This window comes from Passer montanus, unplaced genomic scaffold (assembly GCF_014805655.1).
Source record: "Passer montanus isolate IOZ18808 unplaced genomic scaffold, ASM1480565v1 scaffold23, whole genome shotgun sequence".
Taxonomy (NCBI): domain Eukaryota; kingdom Metazoa; phylum Chordata; class Aves; order Passeriformes; family Passeridae; genus Passer; species Passer montanus.
The window spans coordinates 2,606,758-2,634,085 of record NW_024366926.1 but is presented as its reverse complement, the minus strand read 5'-3'; the positions used below and the strand labels follow the sequence as shown (position 1 = coordinate 2,634,085).

At 42.1% G+C, this 27,328-nt stretch overlaps 1 protein-coding gene across 14 annotated transcripts in view; it reads right to left on the bottom strand.

Moving 5' to 3' along the window:
* The window catches only part of ADGRL3 (adhesion G protein-coupled receptor L3), a 490,192-nt gene that overhangs the window by 289,908 nt on the left and 172,956 nt on the right, over positions 1 to 27,328 (bottom strand). For all 14 annotated transcript variants that reach the window (XM_039710508.1, XM_039710495.1, XM_039710502.1 and 11 more), the window contains exon 3: positions 26,403 to 26,648. In XM_039710508.1, the coding sequence (XP_039566442.1) occupies positions 26,403 to 26,457 (55 nt within the window). In that variant the 5' untranslated portion in view covers positions 26,458 to 26,648. The remainder of the gene's footprint in view (positions 1 to 26,402; positions 26,649 to 27,328) is intronic.

Genomic DNA, 27,328 nt, shown 5'->3' with positions numbered 1-27,328 from the left:
ATTTATGACAGCCACAGTAACAACTCACTGTTATTTTTAAAATAAGAAGGTGAGACATGGCAAAAGCAGAGCTGATGGGGAGTACCTGAAGCCCTGCTTCTGCAGGTGACCTTTGGGGTCACAGTGGGTTGTGACATGGGAGCTGGCCCCTGAGAGTGACAGCAGTGGGCAACTCCAGCAGGTCACAGCTGCTGAGCACCCAACTGTGCCTTGAAAACCTGAGTCCTGGGTTATTATTGTTACTGCTGATAAATAATGGCCCCCACAGCCATTATTGCTTTTAGAAGATACAGTCAGTGCTATTCATGTGATGAGCATCACGTTAAAGATGTTTTTAATAAATGCATGGCTTGATATTCCTGCTGGTTACCTCCCTTTCGGCTCAGCCATGTCCCCTCCAGCTCTGAGACTAGTGTGAATCTCTAATGCCAGCTGTGCTAAAGCATTCAGTTTGAGCTGACTCCCCTGCAGAGTCTCCCACATTCCACAGGGAGAAATTTTCAATCTCATCTGGGAAATGATATCACCCACTACTGCAAGCTTTGCCTCACATTTTTGCAATGCCCTCACTGCTTTGCACTTGGCCTGGGGCTAAGTCCAGACTATCAGCTGAGCACAGGGCAGAAAACTGAAAACTCCTGTTTTTATTAACAGCAACCTGGTAACTAATCAACACCATGAAATAAAAAAGCAAAGGGATTTCCAACTTTATTCAAGACCCACCTGGCATGTAAAATTACCTGAAGCACAAATGTCAGTTAACATAGGTATATCGTGGCTGCCACTTGTGGAGAGGTAGATTAACCATAAAGGTCCTCTTAAGGTCATTATCCCCAAAACCTGCATGTCTCCAGAGCCAGCTGCAATTTCAATTCTTTAACCCACATCATGCAATGGCTGCAGCAAAAGCCTGCAAGTGTGCTTCAACTTTGTCAAGCAGCTTGGGTTTGTTTGTTTAAAAAAAATGAAGTAAAGAAAAAGAAAAGGCATGTCAGGGCCCCAATTTTATTGTCTCTGTAATTTCCTTATTAAATGTGCATGGCATATATACACAAAGACTACAGGTTTCCAGGGGTCTTTCACAAAATGAAAACAGAAAACTATGCCTCACTGCCAGTCCCCTGAAAAAAATGAGCCTGTAATGTGAAAATCAGCACAGGATACTTTTTTTTTTTTGCATGTTACTGTAAGTAATAGTTCTTCGGGCATATAAAGCACAGTTGTTGCTGCACAATTTAATGGCATTTACTTGAGCTGCATAAGTGTAACTATCCACATACAAAAAATTTAATAAGCCATGTTTTCTCCAAAAGAGAAGATAAATAACCACCTTTCCTCATTCTCATTTAATAACAGGAATTTTTGAGGTATAAATATAGCAATAATTTTGTTACCAGAAAGGTAATGTTACAGCAGGTAAACCATCAAAACGAGCATTTCTGTTCCACAGATTCCTGAGCAACCAAATTCTGCAGTCTGTTTAAAGCTGGGCAATGGATGCAAAGGATGCATTTTCTTCCTTGCTACCTCTGGAGGCAGAGCCCACCACCTCTGTCACTGACTGACTGCTGAGCTTGAAGAAAACATTTGCATGTACCTCTGCTACAACACCGGCATCACAGCAAAACCCAAACCCACGCACAGTTTAGAGACAGTATTTCTTAAAGTTTATACTCTGTTGAACAACAAACATAGATATCCACAAAACGACCAAAGTTCTAACGTGTTACTTCCTCTCTTCCCACAGATTTCAGTGTCAGCTGAAGTGCCTAATTACTTTTCTGGATCTAGCTGTAGCTCCCTAAAAACGCCCGCCTGGGCAGGAGCTGTGTGTCTGATCAGTAGGCAGCGCGTATTGCCTGCGTACAGCTCCCCTTGTGCTCAGGGACTGCAGCTGAGAAAACCTGATCTATGCAGAGAGTCTACCTCCTTCCAGGCGATGTGCCCAGCATCCCTAAACGCCCTCTCCAGCAGTGCAAGCTCCAGACGGAGCAATGCTGGCACTCACATTAACATACCCAGCAGTAAATATGCAAGCCCAGTAACTTTTCAACACGCTACCCCCTTCTGTTGCCCCAAGCACACCTATAAAATGTTACATTCCCAAGTTGAGCCCAAATGCCTACCCAATTAATGGAGCTGTCATTTATCTCAATGCTTTTGACATCAGTATGGCACTTCAGCATCCTGCCAATGATATAATGCCAATAGGATCAGATCTTGTTAGGCAGGGATGCAAGGAACACCATTTCATGAATTTTTTTAATGACCTTCAGTACTTCCCCATATCCTGGCTGTTTCATCAAAACTATAAAAAAGACAAAGTTTCAGCAAAGGCAGAGCTGTTCTTTTCACATTGCTATCACTACAGCTGCATTGCCATAAACATCCATGGCACCCTTCCCAAGCAAATAGAGGTGACACAGATGGATGTCCCAGAGAACTTAATTCCTGACATATCTTGAGACAAAGAGCCACAGTTCAAGCATTCGAGGGCAAGGGGTCACCCTGGAGACAAGGAAAGAAACCGACAGAAAAGGTAGAAAGAAAAAAAGCTATGCAGGTTTGGTTTTGGTTTTTGTTTGTTTTTTTTTTTTTGCAGAAAGGCAGCTGGAAAAAGGATGGGAATAGGTAAGGAAGAAGAAATAAATGTTACAGCAACATATAAAGCAGGAGGAAATAAGAATCTCTACCAAAATGCAGAACGAAAGAGAAAGCTAGAGAGAAGACTGATGAGAAGAAGCAACTGTTGTGGAGAGCATCCTCATGTGTCTTGCTCAAAATGTCAACACAATCTCAGTGCATCCACGGCACATTTAACTCCTGGCACAGAGGGTTTGCAGCGACCTTGAGTGGGAAGATCTGCTTAAAGGACCATCAGCTTCTAACATTCAGAAAAGTCTTTTGGAAACAATACAGACCAAGTCCACTGCATTCCCCTTCTGGTTGTTAACTCCAAGCCTCATTCCTGCAGCTTCTTGCTTTACCAAATTATTTACTAAGTGCATTAACATAAATGGAACGGGAAGATTTATTTTTAATTTTAAAAAGAGGGAAAGAGACCTAAGCACACTGTTAATATTGCCAATGCTTTTCATGACTCCATTAAAAAATAAATTTTAAGATTCACCTTTAGTAGCTATTGTAATAGAGCTATTTTTCATTGACTCAGTGAAATTCCTTTCACATTCTTTTACTAGGAAAATTAAATGTAAAAGCACATCCGATTTTTACTAAACTACTTGCTCCCATAAGGAAGCAAAACAACTAAATTATTTATCTGCCATGTATAGGAAGAGTGAAAAGAAAATTAAATCATTACCTTTCTTCAAAACAGGAAAAGAAAGAAATCTCTCATGCAATAGCTGCTTCTTCAATTACGAACGTTGCACCAATTCTAGTCCAAAGTACACAGCAAGTTTTTAGGAGAATAGGAGGCATTTTCTGCACTTTCAGAATTGAACTTCTCTGTCTCCCAGGTCTTCTTGCCCTGCCTAAGACATCCCAACAACTAACATCTCTCCAACTCTTGGAGAGCATCAAACCTCCAGGATCCCTAGTCCTCAGGAATGAGGTCAGAGCCAACCTACTGGTGAGTTGCCTCCAGGGATCTGACCTAGGTATTCAAGTCAAACTCCCATTATCTCCCTTCATTCCTTGTGACAGTCAAGAGAGGAGCAGGCAAGGCTGGTGCACCTCAAAGCTAAAATAAACTGCAAGTTTCTGAAGCTGCTTCCCAGTAATCCAAGCTTCCCAACACTCACCATGCATATAAACTGCTACTTACACCTATTCGGAGTGCCTCCATGTCCCAAAGTACCAAACAATGGAGCCTAGGCTTTGAGCTAATCCAACACTTGCTGTACAAAGGAGTACTAAACTGTAAGCAACTGCAAAAACCTAGGCAGAATAAACACCTATTTTCCCCCTGAAGGAAGACTTGAGTAGCAGAAACAAAAGGCTATTACACTTTCAGATAAATGTACAAGGGATTACATTTCTCTTATAAATATAAAACAGAGTGAAAACATAATTTGTTTCAAGGACAATAATTCAAATAAGCAAATTCAGAAATTCTGTTTCATTTGATACCCACGCCTATATTTCATTGCAACCTATTAAACACAGAAGGCTAAAACATTCTATTTTTCAAGGAAGTGAAGTGTGAAAACATTCAGGTTATATCTCTCAAAAAAAACCACTCTCACATTAGTGCCTTCATTCATTTGGTGGTATCACCTACTCTGTCCTCCTCACAGAACAGCACCAGCAATTCAAACAGTGATCCAAGACCTCTGAAGAGCCCATTAGCAGGTGTGCCAGCACAGAAGGCAGCAGGAGCTGTGCCCCAGGGACAGAGAGAGGATTCTGCTGGCAAACCCAGAGGGTGACAGGTCCCCCCCTCGTCAGAGAGAGTCCCTTGCTTGGAGGGCCGCCAGCCGCGCCCAAGAGACGTGACCCAGGCAACCAGTTGCTCTCCAGATCATCTTTCCTGACCTCCTTTGGGGGTTTGGTTCAGTGCCACTCGATGTAGTGTCAATTGTCACACGAGGTCTCAGAACAGCTGTCAATCAACAGCTGCAGGGCACAGCTCACCCAGGCAGAGCACAGCACAGCAGGGCTGCTCTGGATACCACTGGTCACACACCAGCGTGTGCATGGAGTAAAACCCAAGGATCTCCAGCCCTGACATTACAGGTCTGCCAGTAAACTGAACGAGGCCAGGACATTGCCACAAAGACTAGCACATGATCATCCACGTACAAACTCATATCCTCACATGGGCTTCAGCAACTTCCTGCCAATATCTAGGTGAGGCAAAGGGCTTCAGACAAAGCAAGGACCGTATCCTGTAAGCTAACTGGGGACAGCCAGCCTGTTCTTCCTAAGAGCAGCCTGGCCACACCACCTGAGAGCTAGAGAAAGTACTAGTACAATCAAACAGGAGCAAGGGCTCCTGTCACCACAGCTCATTTCCAGTTCATTCCAGTCATCTGACTCCCATTACAGTCCCTGAAACATTGCCAAGCCTTTGGACACTACCATGGCAAAGGCAATGTAAGACCCTGAAGTACACAGAATTTTGCTGTTCTCAAAATAGGGGTGAACTGATCACTCCTGCCCAAGAATGAAAAAGTAAGCAATTTCTACAAGTAAAGGATATAAGAAGCCAAAGACCATTCTCAGAGCAGGCAGACAAGCTATAGCAGCCTTAAAGACCAGACCAGCCATGCACTCAGAGCATTTATATTCTGTTTATACAAGGGAACTATTTTCAGCAGGACTCATTATTTAAAATCCTTCACACACCCCCATGCAATGCAGCAAGAAAGGTTAAGGTTTCATTCCCCTGGCGAATTCTCAACGTAATTTGACAAGGGTAAAGCACTGTTCTTGTTCATCAGGTTAAATACAGACCCTGTCACATCACTGGAGGTGCTGTGGACATCAGGCTCTCCTACAGTCCACCACACGTTTTTGACATTATGTCTCTGTGTGCTCATGTTTCTTGCAAGTGATGGTTTGCAACAGCTTTTATAAAATGGCAACAGAGCTGATATTTGTCTCTGCTTCCCCAAGCACAAACTATACCCACTTCCCTCATCACATGTAGATAATGCGACCCAGAGCAATACCTTGAAAATTTGGAATAATGGCTGTAATCCTCAGAGTTTGAGGAGGACTGTGAGATTTGAGCTGCCCAGAGCTCCCATAAAAGTAATCTAGCAATGAAACTACTCTGCTTCTGGCAAAGGATGCTTTATAGCACCTCAAAGGGCTGAGGTGTACAAGGTTTCTTGTATCCATAAGTCATATGATCTGTCTTGTCTAAATCAGTAAGCAAAATCAAATCAGACCAAATCATGCACTGTAAGAGCCAAACAGAGCCCTTCATCTCACATAATGCAACAGCAGTGCATAAAAAGCAGCAGTGCTAGTGCAGCATTTTAAAATACATTTTCACCCTGTACAGAAGCCACAGGTTGGGAACACATCGCCAAAGGCTAATTTCACCAGATTTCTGCAGCATGCCATGTTACCAACAAGGAAGAAAAAGCATGTATGATGGTCTGCTTGCTTCCTGCCACCCTAATCACATAGCTCCATGGGTGCCACGCATGTGGTAAGCCTCCTGTGCAGCCCCAAGAAGTGCTGGAAAAAATGCCATCAAGGAGATCAAAGATCAGCACACAGTAGATCCCTTCACCCCAAAATTTCAGCTTCTTCTGCCTGCCCTTTGCTCTTCTGAGTAGCATGGTTATACATGAAAGCCCTTGTGATTGTGCAGAAGAGGAGGTGAGCCCTGCTCACACAGGGTGAACCCCTCTGTACTTGAAGTGGGAGCAGCAAAAACAATAAAAAGACACAAACAAGGCTGCATCTACATACCAGCAGCAAATTTGAAATTTCCATAATGAGAGGCGGAAAAAAAAATTCTCATCAAGAATACATCAAGACCCAAATAAGCTTGTAAGGGCAGCTTCAGCCTGGCAATTACCCTGGAAGAGCACAATGTCCAGTCACCAAAACCACAAGATGTCACATCAGCTGTCTGCTGTCACAGTTCCTTTGTTCCCATCACAGACCCAACAGAGATAAAGCTCACTTGGGCCCTTCTCCACACACACAGTGACTGCACCTCCCCAAAACTGCAGGCACACAATCAAGTCTAATGAGGTCCTGGAAAAACACAGAGTGAGACAAGGGCTGCCACGCTGTTACTTGGTATTGGGAGATGCAGGCCATCTGTGTTTTTTCATTCACATGGGATCTCAGTAACTGTGTATGACTTTCCACAATAATAACCACAATCAGTGGTGGTGTTGATGTTAATTACTTAAGTTTAAATACAAAACATAATGAGATTATGTGATTCTATTTTCAGACAGTTTTACCCTGAACATTAAACATTATTCAGCTTATTTAAAAAAAAAAATCAGTTTAGCACAGTCATCTTAAGGGACTTGCGTGTTTTAATCATCAGTTTTAATTAGGCTAAAAGTAAAGTATAAATCAAGGTCCTTTTTGAGGCATTCTCAAAAGGCACCAAAAAGGTTCCATTCTTTATTTGACTGAAGTGCACATTATGTTAAAGTGTTAATGAGAACAAACAAGAGTAACTGAAATCAGTCTCCTGCTAATTTTCATAATTTGTAGTAGAACACTTTTCTAATTAATAATAGACTTCTAGAGACATCTATGTTGACAAATACACACAGGCTGCACTCCTTTACCTTTCTGACATCTTTCCTTTGATGCTGATGTGCAAGGTGTTTCCACACCTTTTTTTCCTACAAGCTGGTTAGCATTAAAAACCTGCATTTTTCCATGAATCTTCTAACAGCATCAGACTATCCCACTGTTTGTGAGCTACAGATGTTTCAAGACAGAGGAGGTTAGTAACACCAACACAATTCTACATTCAGATGCATGCTGAAACAAATGCACTTTGCAGCCATCTGTACAATAGAATTTGGGGGAAATAATACATTAAAAGAAAAAGGCTATTGTTATTCAGATTTGAATTTTCTTTCTGTCTCTTAAGTCTACAGCTTAGATGTACTGCTTACACTCCAGGGGCTGTTGCTTGACACAACAGTTCCAGTCACTCACAGCTACATCTCGTTTACCATGTGGTAGAATGCATTTGGTGCCCAGGGACAGTGGAGAATATTGAACACTCACTGCAGACCATGAAAGCCTTTAGAGCCTTCTCCTGTACTCTTCTGGCCAAGTCACTCTGGCCAAGCTTCTCTTACAATAGGTGTAGAAGAACATTCAGAAGTGAAATCTGGGCAAATCACCTCATAAAATGTGAAACCCACAAAGATGAGGGGTCTGCATGCTTGCTGCAAGATTGTAAGATGCATGCTGTTCTTGTGCTTGTAAAACCTGTCCTGCTGTACACACCAGCCTAAGCAGTGAAGACTACTTAGTCAAGACAAGAAAAATAATCTTCCTAGTAAGCAACAACAAAAAAAAACCCAAACAAAAAAAAAGCAAACAAACAAAAAAATTTGTCCTCAGGTATATTTGATTCTAGCTACTGCCCAGTTATCATCTATTTATTGTCTTGTAGTGTATAACTAGAGCTGATGAAAGAGTTGCCCTACAATCACTACAATCCCATGCTCTGCTTGCCTTTGCTCTAGCTCCCCAAAACCTGCTGTACACTGACAACAACAAATGGCATCAAACACTAGTAGGTGGAGGTGTTCATTTACTGAACTTCCCCATGATGTCAAATCAACTGAATGTATTTGAGTATTCCTTTAATTTCTTTCAAAATCTTGTAATCTCCTTCAAAGCTCATCACTTCTCCTGGCTGTTTCAGCCTGTTGAACCCACTCATGTTTCTGCCAGCAGCCCCTCAAGGAGCGGCAGAGTGACAAGCCAGCAAGAGGGAAAGGGGCTCACTGAAGAAGAGTAAGCAGACAGCAATGCAGGAGAAGGCAAGGAGCATGAAAAGTGACTGAAGGCTTAAGAATTTTGCACACAACAGCCCAGTCAAACCAGCTCTGTAAGGAAGAATTTCCTACTACTTAACTGCATGCACTATCAACCTCACTTGTCCTTTACAGCCTAAATCATTACTCAACATAACCCAGGTTAAAAAAGATTCAGGCACTGCGTCAAGGAAGTCTTTCTCTCCATGGACAACAACCCTTCCCAGTAACCTTCACTGTTATCAGTTAATGAGTAGCGTGAACCTCACAAGAAGCAAACAGGAAAACAAAACAACTGTGAGAGACAACTTCATAGAACACACATGTTTGTAGTCATCAAAGTCAAACTCTTATTTGTTTTAGAGAGGCAGTAACTTTAAATCACATTATCAGAAGGCTCCCTGCACTAAACTTGAGGGCAATACAGATTTTTTTTTTATTTTTAAACACAAGTTGACAGTGTAAGTTAATCACTTATTTCTACAAAGTTAGTCTTTTAAGAAATACTCTACATATCACAAGGCATGCCAAAAAAAATCTCAAGATATAACTCAGTGATGCTAAATTCAGTGATGCAGGAGATGATTTTTTTTCTGCCTTACACAGTAATTTATTGTTCCTTTTTTTTCTCATTTAAATACTTTAGTCACCTAAAAGCAGTCCTGAAGTCATTGAGTACCTTCTGGAAGCTTATTTTGAAACAATACAGAAAAAATTAAGCGAAAATATTTAAAAAAAAATAATTAAAAACACACACACACACAAAAAAAAACCCCACAAACAAAAACCAAACAAACCCAAAAACCACAAAACCCACAAACAAAAAAAAAATTTAAAAAAATGAAAACGCAAAAATTAAATATTTCATTTCATTTGGACTCACAATGAAATACAGTTTAATCCAAGCCAGTTTTAGTCAAGAGTTTTCCTCTGGTTAGAAAGGTCCCTTTAGTTAGAAAATTGATCTCCCATCCCAAAATGACTGAGAAGAAATGACATTTTCTTCTTATATTGCTCAAAATCTGGCCTGGCCATCAAACACTAAAACTCCATTTTTCATGTGCATTTTCTTTTTTCCATCCACTGAGGGCAAATGAAAGGTAAGAGGTTTCCAGGAGCCCTCACAATGACAAAGAGTTTTCTTAACAAGCACATATTGAATGTCTCCTCCAAAACTCAGACAACAGCTGGCTCTGATGGGAAAAATCATGCTGCAGTAGAAAAAATGTCAAACCTCAAAACAGAGGGGGGTTTTAATTTGTTTTTTTCTTTTTATTAAAATAATGAGTAAAGTGAATTATTCCTCGTGTGGACGGTTCCAGTGTTTTCACAGTATCTCTAATATCAAGAGTTGCAGTAACTATTTGCATCTTAACAGGGATATGTGAGTGCACACTGCTGCTGACAGCAACCCTGCCTACTATTAAATTAGCTGATCCAAAACTAGGGAAACACTTAAGAAAAGCCTTTAAGAGAAGGATTTCCTTAAATATTTTTCCTGGATCATTTTTGTGGCTAAACCCAAATTACATTCTCCATGGAGGTGGAAAAAGAGCGAGGAGTAGCTTAGACCTTAGCAAGCACAAGGATGCTGTGAGCAAGGTCATGTTTAGCAGATTTGATCTCAGTTCCTTGGGAAAGGGTATCTCCTGTACCATATGCCTCTCCAATCTCTAGTGATGCACACAGAGACCAGCTGTTGCTCCTATTTAGACACCGCTCTATTCACCAGGCAAAAAAAGCATCACCTAGAGCAAGGAATGATGCCAGTAGAATGTTATTTTGAAAATGACTGCCTCCTCAATTTATCATCATCCAAGACCAGCCAGAACAAGTAGGCAGTCCATTCTGAAAATAAATGGATTAATCAACGAAAAAAATAAATCATCTGAGGCCAGGTGAGAAGGGAAAGAAATTGCCAGGCCTTCAGAGTTTTACACTTGCTGTTCTTTGCCTTCTCCACTACCTGGAGACTGACACAGGAGAAACACCTGGTGACCAAGAAGGGTCCTGCATGAAGCACACCCTGATGTGTTCAGAAATCAATCCTCACCCAGAGGACAGGGTAGTGCCCATTCCTGCTGATGCTACGTAGCATCCCCAGGGGTAGATTTACAGCATCAGATTGACAGCATTCTTTGTTTCCCTCCTGCAGCCAAGTAACCTTTGGGAGGCACTGTAGCTGTAACCACAGTTCTGAAAGTTGATCATACAAAGCAAATGGAATGGCAACACCTGACTGATAGGCACAGACACTGGCACTAGGAAGATTAAATGAAATGAAAAATGAAACATACTAGAAACTACCCAGCCTGCCAAGACATTGTGCTAGATATTCCACAACTATCCAGCAAGCTGTCCCTGGCTCTTAAGCCTTTAGAGTACAACTGTGATAAAGTTAGAGCACCTCAGCAGTGTGGGATATCTAGTCAGATTCACCATGCCAAAGACACTTTGGCAAGACAATTTCCCTCTTTTTTTCATTACAGCCTTTGTAGATTTAGCCTTGTACCAGCAGCAGAATTAAAGGTCAAAAAAAAAAAAATAGCACAGGATACAAACACTCATAATACCTAGCATATCCATAAGGTACTCAGCAGACCACATGTCTGCAGTGCAATTCAGCATTGATACATTCTACACATGTGAAATTTAAGGCACTCAAGTTATGATCCAAAAGAACACAAAGGCAGTCTCAAAGAACACACAAGAACTAAAGTATCGGCTTACTGCTAATTCACTGCGCTGCAAACTCCTGCCTAAATGCAAATAAATGCTGTGTCCTTTAGGTCAAGTAGATGAAAAGTCTTCTACCAATAAAAGGCATCTGTCAAATTTGCAGTATAGAGATTAAAAGCATTTGAAAGGTAAATCTGAAACCCCAGACTGAAACAACACTGTGCTTTCATTTAAACACGTTACTCTGCATGGTTACTATAAAGCTTTTCACTCACAGTGTAATTTAAGGACCATTTGGATATTCTGTTTGGAATAAAGGTGTCAAATTAAGGAAAGCGGTGTCGAGTCCAGAAACTTTGTGAAAATGAAGCCCCATCTGTAATAGCACCCTACAGGGTTTTATTTCAACAGCATTATTATGTAATTGTACTGGTGCCATAGCATTTGCCTCAGAGACCCCCACCTCTATGAAAACACTCCCCCAGCATCCCTGTTCCTGTCAGCCACAAATGCTGGTGACAGACTACAGGCAATCAGCAGCTAAGACTGTGACACAGCCCAGGCTGTGATGCTCACGCGAAGCACACGGCTGTACCAGTCCCCAGACAGAGCCCTGTTTGCAGGGACAGCCCGCACTTCCCTCACTGCTGACTTCTGACATTCAGGGCTGTGGCTGTTGAGGACAGCTCTCCTCAACCTTGCTAATGCAGAGAAGTTGGGCCAGCAGATGCCCTCCACACAAGGAAGCAGCAGGCAGTGACAAACCAACTGCGTACCAGAAGGGATGATTTTTGGTTTTGTTTTGTTCTCCAAGGATATCGGACCTAATATGAGATCATGTAGATCCATCTTGTAGATTGTGTCTCCTGTACAGTATCCCCCTAACCACTTTTAGCCTGTTGCTCCATTTGGAATTCCACCTGGCAAAAAAGGACAGAGAGCACAAACAATTCAATTTATGCAAGTTTCATAAAAGTGAGGAGCCTGCCAGTGGAGGAGGCACCCTACGTTACCATCTACAATGAAGGAAAGAATCCAAAATACAAATCTGTCTCTTACTTCTTTTGCCCATGAAACAAGCTGTCTTTTCAGAATTATGAAGTTTATTTGACTAGTAACTTACTCAAAGGCCACAACAGAAATCTCTACTATTTTCTGCAAGTACAGGGACTGATAAATTTATTGACTTATCAGGTCTTTCTGCCTTAGACGCAGGTATGCAGACATCCTGACATCGATGTGTGATGTGCACTGAAGTTGCAGGAAAAGAGTTAAGATTTTTTCTAACGTCCCTTTCTTCCCGCTAAAGGGATAGATTGAAAGTGCCACACCAATGATCCCAGCCATCACATACCGTCCAAGTCAAGTAGTAAATTATTTACTACAGTCCCCTATTTGAAAGGGAGTCAATTAGTTAAATTCCCATCAACTAATACTCAGCAAGGAACAATACCAAGAGAGGGACTGGTCTGAACAGCACAGCTCCTGAAACAAAGAGTGCTTTTAAACCAGATACCTCTGTGTTCAAGCCACTGTCTTGCTTCACTGAACATCTATTTCAATACATAAGTGGCTACATTTGCTAGCAAGACATCCTGTTGACACCTATTCAGTCCTGCCCTACTTTGGCACGACAGTCCTGTGCGTTCTGCAGGGTTCAAGCCAGTGCTCAGATACATTCAAAGGATTATAATGCAATGTATTTGGGGGCATGAGGCAAAAGCTTTGTTTCCCAGAACATCTGAAGGGCAGCATCCCCTCAAGGGAGGACGCTGCAAACTAAGTTACCCTGGAGACAGTCTCTGAGGAACAGTGACAAGTCTCCCCAGACAAGATGATCTGTTGGGTTGGTATTTTAAGTTGGGGGATGGGGTGGTGAGTTCTCCACTCCTTGTTTGGGAAGATGAAAGGGAAACAAAGGTGGGGGAATGAAAAATAATGTTAGGAACTTATCCCAGGTTCTTTACAATAAGAAAAGCCCATCACTCCCTCCACTATACAACAGCATCATTTTACTGTCAGGACATAAATAGCTGTCTCAGTTTCTTGGCATGATTTTCTCTTAGACTTTGCTTTCAGCCCTGCAATCCAATAAAAGCAGAGCTCGGTCAACCTCACTGCTCAAGAACTGAGCACCCTACTTCATTTTGCCAAGCCTTCAGACAAGGAGCCTTCAGACACCTCTGGTCTTCTGACAAGGAGCCCAACCAGGAGAAAGCACCACACACATGAAGCCATAGGAGCTCACCCAAGGCATCACAGCAAACGGTGTCAAAATAGATTTTTTTTTTTTATATTTTCAAAGCCATGTACATTCAGCTTTATGAACAAACATTCACACAGGCTTCCCCAGGAAAAATACCTTTTGTTACTATTATTTTTCAGCTCTACTTATTGTTTCCCACAGCTTCAGCTGCTATTTCTATTGCTTTCTACGTGGTATAGCTATGGTTACTAACCATTTCACATGTGTATTTGGCTTCACATATAATGCTCTAGAGGTGTAAGCATTATTACTACATAACGACCAATGAAGGTCTCTATCTCTAAAAACTAAGGAACATTTGACAGTTCTGCAGCTACCACTTCCACAAGATACTCAGATTGCCATATCCCACTGCAAACTACCAAAAAAAACCAAACCTATAAATAAGTAAAACAAAACAAAAAAATCACACACTGCAGTGAAACATTAAAATGGACTTGGCCCCTAAAATGGTTGTGAGTTTAACTCTCAGAGAGGTTCACACCACACAGCTCCTTTTGACTTCTGAGTCTATCCTTTTTAACTCAATGCATTTTCATGAGTGCTAGAGAGACTGATCTCACCTCCTTCTATCAACTTTTCTGTGCCCTAAGCTTCTCACTATAATAGCGTTCCAGAGTGATATTGGATACACCAGCCCTCCTCAAAAGTTATTCTTGATTGCATTTTGCCAACTGGCCAACAAGGGATAATGAAATTCAACATGTAAGCACTCCCCCAAGAGCTGGAGAATTTCACATCTGTCATATATTTACTATCCAAAAAAGAAAGGCACTGTATTTGTGCAAGGGCTAGGGCTCTGAGAAACAGGGCTGTCACCAGATGTTCCACAGCTGAGAGTCTGTGTAGCCTCAAGATGTGAGGCTAATCAGTGCAGGCCCTAAATAATTAAGTTACTATGCTTTGCAAGAACTGCTGGCTGTTTAGAAGAGAAAGACCACAATTCAACATCCTAGTGAGAGAAAGGCAGAAAGAGCTCATATGTTATATAGGTGAATGGGGGACAGCCAGCATTACCAGGACAAAGTGGGAATCCACATCAAGCCAGACATCAAAATTGAGTAGTCCCACCTTCTGGGGCCGGCTAGGAAGATTTTGGCACCAGTGCCACAAATCAGAGCAGAGAGCAAATAGTCTAAGCCATTTGGGTTTCTACTAAACAGCATTCCCAATCCTGTTTTCAATTAAGATCCTCAAGGACACTGCACAGAGACTATAGGTTCATCCATTTTGTGCCTCATCTCCTCCATCTTATTGTCTTCCAGCTCTTTAATCTTAGGCTCCTGTGAATTCAGGTATGCAATCTGAAACAAGGACTGTAGCTGTCAGGATGCAAGGACGTGCTTGCAGTGCCTCACAGTAACTGCTCTGTGTCTGGAGGGGTGGCAGTGCTAAACACACACCAAAACAGCTTCTTACGAATAAGAGCTCTCAAAATTTAGAACTTTTTTTTTTAAAAAAAAGGTAAGCAAGTTGGAGGTTTTTTTGAAGTTATTTTTCTTATGGCTGCCTGATACTGTAACACATGACTTCCAAGCACCTTCATGACCAGGGCTCACAAACGCTAAGGTGTCTGCTGGTGATAGAAATTCATTATGTATTTGGCACTTGGCCATTCCCCCCCCCCCATCAAATTAAGGAAAGCAACTAAACATTATTAGATTTAAGCAAGTTGGAGGTTTTTTTGAAGTTATTTTTCTTATGGCTGCCTGATACTGTAACACATGACTTCCAAGCACCTTCATGACCAGGGCTCACAAACGCTAAGGTGTCTGCTGGTGATAGAAATTCATTATGTATTTGGCACTTGGCCATTCCCCCCACCCCCCACCCCCCCCATCAAATTAAGGAAAACAACTAAACATTATTAGATTCTTTAGTCCTCAGAATTCCCCCAGAGCAATATCTAATGGTAAGATTCTTAATTGCACATGCCTATAAGATTACAAATTGTGATGACGGGTTGGATTTCAAGTCACGACAAAGACATGAATGCATGTCAAATGTTCCTAGCATTATTCCAGGTTTAGAGAGACCAGCTCACTGTGAGTTTATTTATATATACAGTATGAAAATAACATATAAAAGACATATACATCCTCATATGTACATAAACACATACAAAAAATTAAAATCAACTGATCTGGATTTTCCTACAACTCTTACAAGTAAGCACTCTTCCCTGAAAACATATTACCAATTTCAAGTACACAGAACTGAGCAGCATTGATGCTGGCAAAATACAGTCTGAGGTGATAAACAGGACTTGGCCACAAGTCTGTCTTTCAGAATGGAGGAATAAAGGGGATACCTGCTCCCAGGAACAGCTGCCAGCCCCAGTGCTGACTGCCCTGCCCCAGCAGAGGATCAGACACATTAGAGGGAGGAAGAGGATGCCTCTGGAGAAACACTCAGCATGCAGCACTTGGCAGGGTTAGCACCAGCCCCTGGCTTTGTGGAGCACCACTGTGGTTCTCCCTGCCTGCAGAGACTCTGCCACATGGATTTGCTCACCCACACCCTTGCTGGAAGGGCACAAAGCTCCCAGCTCCACTCCAACCTGACCAAGAGTAGTACAGCCAGCCACACTGCCTTGCTCATAAGCCAACAGGCACATCTCCCCCCACTGCAGAGAGAAGTGCTGCACGAGACTGACATACCAAAGCCAGTTTCCTTTTTGTCATCTACTCCCCTGATACTAAATCAGCCCCTACTGCAGCCTCCAGCATTTCAGTAATAGAAACAAGATGCTGTGAATTAAAAGTTGGAGACAGATCTTCAGCAACAGGAGCTGCGGGGGGGAACCTAAAATTCTCATTTAAATCAGCAGCACTGATGGACTTCTAATTGTTCCTAGAAAAGTATGAAGGGGATCAGCCTACCCAGAGAATAAGGACCAAGCACAATAGTGTAACTCTCAGGGCAGGGGAGCAGTCACAATCTAGTGAACTCACTGCAAGCACTAAGGTTTGAGAGATTAGCCCATGGTACCTTCTCCTCCATGTTACATTCCAGCTTTCTCCTAACTAATCCTTCTGGGCTGAGCAAACTGGATTCAGAGTGCATTTACATGGAATCACTGACTTGCCATGGGATTTGGATCAGACCCCAAAAATATTTAGGGCATGGGTTGGACTTCAGGACATGGGCTGGACTCAATGATCTTGAAAGTCTCTTCCAACCCATTGATTCTGTGATTAAATGAACTCAGTAATAAAATGCTATATTTATTTATGGCTTCACATTCTGGAGTCTTAAGAACAGGTGACAATTTGACTGAGCTTTTAAAATCTATCAGGTATCTCAGTTTCCATAGATATGGAAAGTAATGGAGGGAGTGACAGTAACAAAATTACACATTCCTAGTCCTTACCTCTTCCTCTGCCTATTCTAATGCACAGACTGTCTTTTTTAGCACCTGTGAGTCTTACAGGAAACAAACCTACACCTCAGGATGTGTAACAAGGCACCCACCACTACCAAGCACTACAGAAAGCAGCCCAACAAAGCAAAGCACAAGGGAATATACAGAAGTATATGCTGCTGTGATTATAATTCCTTGAGTTTATGGGATGCATTCAGTACTGCACTGTAACTAAAAACCCACCAGCCTAGGCCCACGCTTGCTACACCAGGCAGATTGCAGCACCTCTGTGGTGTTGGCTAAAAACCCCATTGCACATCCCACAGCTTGGAGCAGAACCATGACAGAACAGGGATCATCCTGCCAGGCCCTGGGAGGAATATTCCAGGGAGGCTGGCCAGCACAAAACTGTTTGATGAAATCAGGGAAATTCCAAGTGAGGAAAATCTACTGAAGTCTCTGACATGCTTCTAATTTTTCCCACACCACAGCATCTTTCCCAGATGAGTCGCTCATTGAGCGGCAGGAAATGTCTTCCAAATTAAAAAAAAAACCCACATCACCAAACATATCCAAGTCAAAAAAATCATGATCAATAAAGGAAACAACTGAACAACAGTGAATATGCCATGGGGTAATAAAGATCAGATGGCTCTAAGATTCATTTAACATGGTGGAGTTGATAAAATGGATGTTAGAAATATCTTCTGGGGAATCAGCAGTTTCATTTGCAATAAAGAGCTGCTTCTTGATGGTTTTTGCTGGGCAAAGGGTGCTCTCCCTAACAGGAAAACAGCAGGCATGCCCAGAATTCGTGGGAGCAGGTCAGCAACAGCTGAGGAGTTGCAAGAATGCAGGTGGCTGCCATAATTCATTCCTTCTCTGCCATTCTTCTTCTCATTTTAGCTTAGAGTACTTCAACAGGCTCAGCTTCTATGTATCAGAGAACCAGGGCCTGTCTATTCCCAGAAGTTTTTTTTTTTTGTTTTTTTTTCTATCCAGCTCCAACGGTTTAAGCTTAGCTGACATTATTAGGAAAAGAGAAATAACAACCCATTAGTGGGCAATCCCACAAATTTTCAAATCCAGAAAAGAGGTGTTCCAGCTGCATGGAAAGGATAGGCACAGCAAACTTTTGCACTTACAAAACCTGACCATGGCCTGGCCACCTGCACTGCTGGAAAGGATGCCTCTGCCCTAGCATTAGGCAGCTGTTTTGTCTGTAAAGATGTCCTTTGGTCCTGCACTTCTCTATTCAGCCCAGAAAGTGAGGATCTCTCCAACCCCTGGCAGCTTCCTGTTGTTCTCAGGAAAAAGAACTTTATCTGGAAGCTTAGCATTTACAAAATAGACAGGAATCAGCCATTAGCCAAATTAACGATGCAATAGGTGAAAACAAAGAAGCAATGGGTGGGCAGTTATCTCCCCTGTTCATGAGGATAAAGAAAGGGAAGGTGCCCACTTCTGCTACCCTTTCTTTACTCCACCAGCCTCATTCGACCTCTGCTTGTCCAAAAAAACAGTCCTTTTGGAGTATCTGGCATGCCTAGGAAGACCCAGGACAAAGTGAATTCTCACGTGTAGAAAGCTGCAGATGTGAAAATATTCCTGGTGCTCCATTGCATCTCTGGGTATTGGCTAAGGGGTGCCTGCACCCATATTAGTCAGCTTTGAAACATTACATTTTTCAGTCTTGGTTCCTTAAGGACTATTAACTCCAAAAGAATGTATAGAGAGATCATTCTCATTAATAATTGGAAAAGTCAGGCAAGCTCTTTTGCTTGGTTGTTGATTTTTTTTGTTTTGTTTGGTTTTTTGGTTTCATTTGGTTTTTTTCAAGCATTTGCATCTAATGCCAAACCACAGTAATTGCATCACTTACATGGAAAACCACTGTGGTTTTTCATCGGGATGCTAATCTTAATACCCATATCCATCAGAAGTGAAACAGCTTTGGCCCCATCAATATCCTGATGAGTTGTAAGCTGCTGAGAACATAAGTAAAATTTATTTAGAGAGTAGCTGCCTTGAAAATGCCCATCTTTAATAGCAATCCCATATTTATTTTGTGCTTAGCTATGGCATGGACTAGTGAGGAATAAGGCTATCTAACAGTACTTGCTAGCCAGGAACTACTACAAAAGAGACAGACCTAGATCAGCATGGTTGGATAATTTCAACATCCTGAATTCCAAGAGCAGGCCAGTCAATACCCCAGAGGTCCTGTCATTTCAAGCACGTGGCTTCTCTTAATTCTTTCAAAATAATTCATTGAGAAGAAGGTTTTAGGCTGGTAACCTTTAAGCCCCCTTAACTGCATGAGCTTTGACTTTTCTCTTCAATCAAAAAAAAAAAAAAAAGAATGCTGAAGGTTTGTAGAAAGACAAAGGAAATGGAAAATTAAGGAAGGCTTTAAGGCATCCATTGCCCTTTTGTTTTTCCTCTCCAGTACCACCCAAGCTGTTTTCAGATCGGCTTATTTTTTCCCCAACATATCAGCCTGATCCACTCTGATGCTCCTCCAAACTGCTGCCATCAAACCACCTTGTCTATTTGCTCAGCACTTGCTCAAAACGACCAAAACCCAAATGCACCAGACATTATATTTGCATAGCCTGAACTGGGAGAAGATTGGAAGGCTCAAGAGACTGGCTGCAAGCTAAGGTTTCCAGATCAAATCAAGACCTGGTCAGAAACAAAGAATCCTAATCATTCTACTTAGCAACTGCCTGGCAGCTGATACAAAATGAATACTTAGAGTTAGGTCAGCTTTTTTAGGCAGCAGATGTCTGCACCATGACACCTCTTCATTACCTAGAGTTATTAACTACACAACTATAATTTTTTTGTATAATTAACAAAACTCGTTACTGCATAAAGCTATTTACACCTCTTTTTGAGAAGCTCAGCATTGCATTTTTATATTCTGTTTTTTAAAAACTGACTTTTCTTAAAGAAGTTCACTAATAAAAACATTTTTACAATCACAGTAAAATATAATAGGAATTAAATTATGGTGCAATAATTCACACTTGACTGCACAGAGGCCATTTGGCCTTCATCTTTGTGTCTGAATGTGCTGGGTGGGAATTACTGCACTGTAATTCACATGCTGTCACATCTTATGGCTTGGCTAACACTTGAAAAAATCAGAGCTCAGAGTCGGTCACCAGAGAACAGAAATCAGTCTTGTCAGGAAATTGTTACAAATGGCCAAAGCATCAGATATTTCAGGTCTGAAAGGTAACACAGCTTACCCCCTCCTGCTGATGTGAGAGCAAGCACATCTTCTGTTGCTGCAGTTCAGAAAGAAACCCACAGGCACTGCTGCCATACACCATACATGTTAGAAACCATCAAACATTTAGGATGGGAAGGGACTAAATATCATCCAGTTCCAGCCCAGGACAGGGACATCTCCCACTACACCAGGTTGCTCAGAGTCCCACCCAACCTGGTTTTGAACACTTCCAAGGATGGGATATACAGCTTCTCTGGGCAACCTGCGCCAGAGCTTCACCCTCACAGTGGAACTCTTTGGCTTTGTGGAACAACCTTCCCGTGGCCCCTTCTCCTGGGTTTGTTCAGATCCCTCTGGATGGAATGAAAAGGCATTTCATCCTTCAGGCACGTCAATGCATCACACAGCTTGGTGTCAACAAAAACCTTGCTGAGGATGCAGTGAGTTGATCCCTTTGTCCGTGTCTCTGATGAAGACATTAAATAGCCCTAGTCCTGATGTGGAATCCTGGAAGGAAAAGGTTTCCTCCCTATAGAAGGAAGATTCCTTGAACAGACATACTTGCCAAAAACTGAAGAAAAACCCCCACATTATGAGGAAACACTTAAAATTTCCCTCCTGATTTAGTGTGAAATTTAGACATGAAAGAAGTGGGTCTGCACACAGACCTCTGCACTACATAATGGCTTAAACAAGAATTAAATAGTAGACAGTCTTAAAAAGGTTGAATTTCACCCTCTATCAGTTTATAGATTGATCTGTCATCAGATGGGGAACTTAATACTCCCAATTTTAGTGTAATGCTGCTAATGAAAGCATGCTAATGCTGTAGTTTATAGAGAGAACAGCCACCTCCCTTTTATCAGGAATAGCCTTCCTCAATCACTTGTTCCACTATGGAAAAGGTGGCACGGCTGCAGGTAATACAAATTGCCAAGAATAGCAAACATTATAAATATTTCAAGGATGATTAATCTTTAAAACACTGAAGTTAGGCAGAAGCCTGGAAGTCAACTTGGCTATTTCACAACTAATAAAACATGTATCTTGTATTTCATTGTGACTGTATAAAGAGTATCGTAGTAAAAGGCAATTATCCACCATTCACTAGCTAACATAACACTTGTACAAGTATAAAAGAAACACAGTATGTATTTTAAGCAGTGACAGTATTTTCACCGTATTAAAATAGTAGTGAGGCGAATGTTCAGCTCACATTAAACAGCACTCTGTCACCAAAGACCAGCCTGCTAGCATCATATATTCCCCCAAGATAGATAATGCTGCTTGCTTTAACAGAATCATTGTCACCAGGCAACTACCAGTGCTGTTCAGTAATAAATATTTCCACTGTTCCCACAGAAACTGGCTAGGCATCTGGACCTGCTAATGCCTGGAGAGATCAGCCTGACCTTGGAGTGCCATCTTTTCACAGGGATGCAGCCCTCGCCACGGCTGTCTCCCAGAAGCATTGCAAAGATGGAGCGGGAGCTCAGAGGGCAGAAACAGGACAGCAGACTCTTCCTTGCAGCTGCAATGACTTGAAAGGACTTCAAATTTCATTTCCTACTTTGAGAATGATAAATTAGCTCAGCCCCATCTCGAACTAATTCTCATATGGAGAGACAAAATGGCATCTGTCCCTAAATGCAGGAAGGTTACTTTACAGCTATGCCGCAAGACTGCATAAATGAATTTTTAGATGCAACCAGGTTTTTTTAAGTTTAGAACTGGGCCAGCAGCATCTGTAGTTCTGCCAGTTTTGTGCTGTCAAGTATCAGTATTAGGCCTAAAGCTTCATAACAATGCCAGGCTCCAGGACTTGACCAGCTTTGTCTGAACTACAACCTATTTTAGCTTAAACTTAGCTCTAATCTCCAAAGTTATTTGAGAAACTTTGCTGCCCTTGCAACTTCCCTTGGGATCAGACAACTTTTGTCTAGTCTGTCCTAGCTGCAATGTCAGATTGCCATGGTTTTTGGCTGGGACAGAGTTCATTTTTTTTTTTTTTAGTAGTTGGTACAGTGCTGTGTTTTGGATTCAGTGTGAAAATAGAGAACCACATTCATATACAAGGCTGGAGAGAAGTAGGCAAGCATCTGTGTGGTGCTTAGTTGCTAGCTGGACTTAAACCATGATGCAGATATCTATTGTTTGTCCTTTAATTTCAGCCAGGTTTTAGTTACATTATTGTTTAATTTGTTCTGACATCAGTTTTGCTTTAGTGTGTGGTTCTAACCCAAAAAATCACATTGCATATCAAGGAAAACATTAAGGAATTTAAGCAATCACAGCAATGACTAACCCACCCCATGGATCATCAGGAAAGAACAGTGTGCAACCCATTAATAAATACAGGGTTAAAATATATACAAAACAATCCCAAGCAGCTGCAAGACCAGGAGGAACCAAACCCCAGAATTCTGCCCCAGCAGGATCCAGGATGCTGACAGCTCACTCTCATGTCACAAGCACAAGGCAAGAGCTTAGCAGCAGAAGGAACAGGTAAGTAGTCACACCTGTTGCTTTTATTGCATTTATAACAATCTCCAACAGAAACTGGGCAAATTGGATTATTACTTAATTGGAAAAAGAGGTGGTTGTCCCTTTTTGGATTATTAAAAGAAGCAGAGTAACAACAATTGACTCATTCTTTGTCGCCCATCATAATTAGACACACAGTACAATCCTTAAAAAGTAATTTGCAAATAAATAATAATAAACCAATCTGATAGAATGATAAAGATCTTTCTATACAACAGGCCTTCAGCTCTCTTCCAGAGCCTAAAACAAGCTACTTCTTTGGAGACGTGCAAAATTTCACCCCACAGTGATCACTGTGGTATCCTTCCTATCCTGCTCCTAACAGCATGCAGCTCTGAATCCCTTTATTTCTATTATTATTTTTGTCCAGCAGTCTGGAAGTCTTAAATCTCAGCTCTGAGCCACACACGAGCACGACAGCAATGTGACAGAGCAGGTGTACATCTCTCCAGGCTTGCAAACTGAGCTGCTGCCTGTCATGTCCATCTCATTTCAAGTGAACTTTTGACAGCGTTCATTTGTGGGTGAAGAGAGCAACCTGCTCTGTTTGGGGTCAAGGGGAGGAAGGCTGAGGAAGAGAACAGCTGCTCATTCCAGAAAATGCCTCTTGGAAATCCACCTGCCGCAGGGAAAGAGGATCCGTTTGCTCAGGTGTACGTGGGGGGAAACACAAACCAAGGAGCACTTTTCCCAGGGTCCAGACCTTCAGATGCTTTGGGAAAAGCTTCCAAAGAGGGGCAAAAAGAAGGCAGGGGAGCAAAAGTCCCGTCTCCTTACCAGAGCCCTTGCAAAGGATGAAAAAGGCTTTGCTTTTATTGTTATTGCTGATGGCTTTATTTTATTCCTTGGTATTATTTCAGTCTATCTTGTGTAATTCCCTGATTTTATGTAACAGGTTTAGATTTAGGCAACAAATGGATTTACAGGCGTTGCTGTAGCTTAGGAGTGGGGGTAGCTTTTGGGGGGGCTTCTACACTGCTCCAGGTTGTGGCATAAGTTGTAAGCTATTTTCCATTCAAGCCAAGGGTAACAGTAAAGAAAGCAGCCACTACACAAATCTATTATTATCCTAAGTATTTCACATGGTTCAGTTTTTTTGGAGAGCTACGATTCAAAGCAGTCTGAGCAAAACTAGACAGTGCTGTGCCTGTGCATTTTGGATGCAGCAGATTAACATCATCACTGAGGAAATGCAAGGACTCATGACCTTTTCCCCTTTTATGATTTCTACAGCTTATCAACAAGATGACATTGTACCAGGGCACTATTCTGGAAGATTACTTTTCATCTTGCAGATCACTGAAGTATACACCCTTTGACTCCATACCTGTCATCACAGCCCAAGACACACAATCTACTCCAAGAAATGATACAGCTAAAGAAAAAAAACAAAAACCAAAAAGCCCAAGCCCCCTCAAAAAAACCCCAAAATATCAAAACACCACCAGCGCTCCAATTTACGAGATCACTGGTCTAAGAAATCTGTCTGTAATGCAGCTACCACTATGGATGAAGAGGCTGCGCCAGGGAACTCAAAAAGGGAATGAGATGCAGCAAGGTCAGTCTGAAGAAGTAGTTCATATCATCTCCAGCAGTCACTACAGTACAGGAGTCATTCCAGATCATGAAAGAGGAACTCAAATGCTTGATTCCTTTTAAGTGTAAATTCTGAATGCTTTCTGCATGTAGCAAAAAGGGATTACTAAAAGAGAAAAATTTAAAAAAAAAAAGCAAAAAAAAAAAAAGCAGGGCTTAACTAGGCTATTTTTATAAGGAAGGTGAGGTTGTGGCATGTGTTTAAACAGCATGCCACAGTGCTGAGATGGAAGCTGCATCCTGGCCACTCAGAGATCAGAACAGGGAAAGCCAAATGATGTTCTCTGGCTCAGACCAAGGGTGTTCTCCCTCCCTTGTTCAAAGATAGCTGTCACACTTCCACTAGCAGCTGATCAGATAATGTAGGTGTTGCGTAGATGGGCAATAGTCAAATTTACCACCACAGCAAACACCCTGTACATTTGGTCTGGAGAGGAGCATAAAGGGTAGAAATATTTCCAGACATAGTTCCTGCACCTCTGGCATTTGCTCATCGGTAGTATAATATCACTCCAAGGATACTTGTGACATTTTCATTTACTGGGACTATCGGACAGGACTCTCCAGCTACAGTGGCACTGAGAATCCTGAACAAAACTGCCAGAGGCATATTTAAACTAATAATTGCTTTCACTGTTAATACTACTTAATTATAAAGATTTACAAAACATTCAGCATTTAACTTTCCTGGAAAGGATGGGAGAGCACCTTTCTGAACAGCTCTTTCATTCCACCCTAATTGGCCAACTCAGTTTAAACACTCATTCTAATTTTCAAATCAGTGAGGAGAAATCTTGCTTAAAGAACAATACTGCAGATAGCCTTTGTCCCCAAAGGTTATGTAAGATAGGTTGTGCTCTATAGACATGTTCAGTCAATCACATTTTTTTCATCACCTTCTTTCCTGTAAAATTTTCCTCCAGTGTTTTAGCACATACACAAAGGATCAGCTGGTAAAGCTCAAAAAGCCTGATGAATATTTTAAAAGCAGGGGCTCACAGCTTACATACAGGGAGTCATGTCATTTACAGACATGCCTCCACTGGCCTTTAATTAAAATGAGATCCTTGGTAGAGCTCACCTTCCATTTAAGCATCAGAAAAAATCAGGCAGACAGATTTTCCAAAGTTCTGCCCTGAGCATTTAGTAACCATCACTGCTAATAGGAGCTCCTGAACCCTTCAGCACTTGAGAAACCTGGCAGCTTACTTCTAGAGCATACACTTGGGTTTCTCATATCAAAAGAACTCAACAGGCCTCAAAACCTTGTTTCAAAGAATTACATGTTCCACATTTCACTTAAGAGTTTCCTGGCTAATAAAAGAGATCAAATTTTTCTGCTACAGCCCTGTACTAGATTTGCATGGCCAGGTTTTGGGGAGGGAGGGGCTGGTTACAGGGGTGGCTTCTGTGAGAAGCTGCTTGCAGCTTTCCCTACGTGTGACAGAGCCAATGCCACCTGGCTCCAGGACAGACCCATCACTGGCCAAGGCTGAGTCCATCAGGGACTGTGGTAGAGCTTCTGGGATAACACATCCAACAAAAGGGGACAAAGTTGCTGCTTTGTGAGAGAAACAGCTCTGGAGACAGGGTCAGTGTAGGAAGGGGGCAGGAGGTGCTCCACATGCCAGAGCTGGGATTTCCCTGCAGCCCTTGGAGGTGAAGCAGCTGTGCCCTGCAGCCTTGCTGTGGCTCTGTGCAGAGGGAAGCCCACACTGGAGCTGGTTTGCTGGCAGGACGAGTGACCCCATGGGAGGAGACCACGCTGGAGCAGGGGAAGAATGTGAGGGCTCCTCCCTCTGAGGAGGAAGGAGCAGTAGAGATAAGATGTGATGAATTGAACACAGCTCCCATTCCCTGTGCCCCTGTACTGCTGCAGGGCAGGAGGTAGAGACAAATGGGAGTAAGTTCACTTCAGGAAGAAGGCAGGTGGGGGGGGACAGTGTTTTTACTATCTGCCTTTATTTCTCATTACCCTACTCTAATTTGATTGGTAATAAATCCATTTTTTCCCCAAGAAAAGGGAATAAAAAGTCTGCCTAATGTAGCAGCTAAACTCGGGGAAAAAAACCTTTATGTGTCACCAGAGTTCTTTGTTTCAGTAGTAAAGTCATAATGTAACCTGGGAATCTCAAGACATGAGGTGCAAGCAGGGAGAGAAATCAACATCCTGTAAAAAACCCACACCATTAGGAAAAGACAGACAAAAACCTTGCTATTTTCTCTTCCCTTCCCACAGGCACATTTAGACCATCTCTCACTCACCATGGGCAAACGGTGTTAAGAGCATTGTGAAGAACAGCAGCTGTGATGACCACATGACTGTGAAGGAGAGCTTGAAAGTATCCCAGCAAACAAGGGTTCAAATAAAAAGGTGAGTGTCCTCCTGCACTTGCTTCCAACACTTCAACTGTTGTTGGCCTTCAATTCACATCCAAAAAGGGGGAAAAAACCCAATCAAAAACAATAATAATAAAAAAAATCCCACAGGAAGTATCCAGAGTCTGAGACCTAAAACAAGAAAAAAAGCTGCAGTTAGTAAAACAGTAAGGTAGATGTTTTCAATCAAGTCTTGCTGCATTTCTTTGCTGTAAAGGCAAATGTGTCTTCCCCACTCCCTGGCCCTTCAGATACATGCACATAAAACAGGAATTAAAACTTATGCCTGTGCAGAGAACCAGTTACTAGTCGGTGGATAACCAGTGCTCTGCCTTCTCTCTCAAAAGAGGGCCCCAAACAGCAGTTTTGAACAAAAAAGCTGAGACTTTTCCCTCCCTTTTGCATTTCTGTCATGCCTCTGATGTGAATGCTAACGGCAAGATACCAGGCCAGGCAGTGGGATTAGTAACACAGCTTGTGAGTATTTAAACTGATGATATGCCAGAAAGCCTCTCTTTGTTTGAGGCAACCTGTATGGCTTTTAATCACTGCACATGGACCAGGCTTTGAACCCAAACAGAGCCCAAAGTCACCCTTATCCTGTAACCAGCTACTTTCTACTCACTGCTAGTTGAGTTCTGCAGTTATTTATTGTGGAATTTAAAATAATGGTCTTGTCCATCCCACGCGCTCAGAGGAAAGCGCGGGGAAATCTGAATCCGTGCTTGAATAGAAACATTCGCTCATTTCACCGGAGAACGTATTCCAGCTCTCCATCATCGTAATCTCTCCAGAAGGGGCTCGATGGCCAC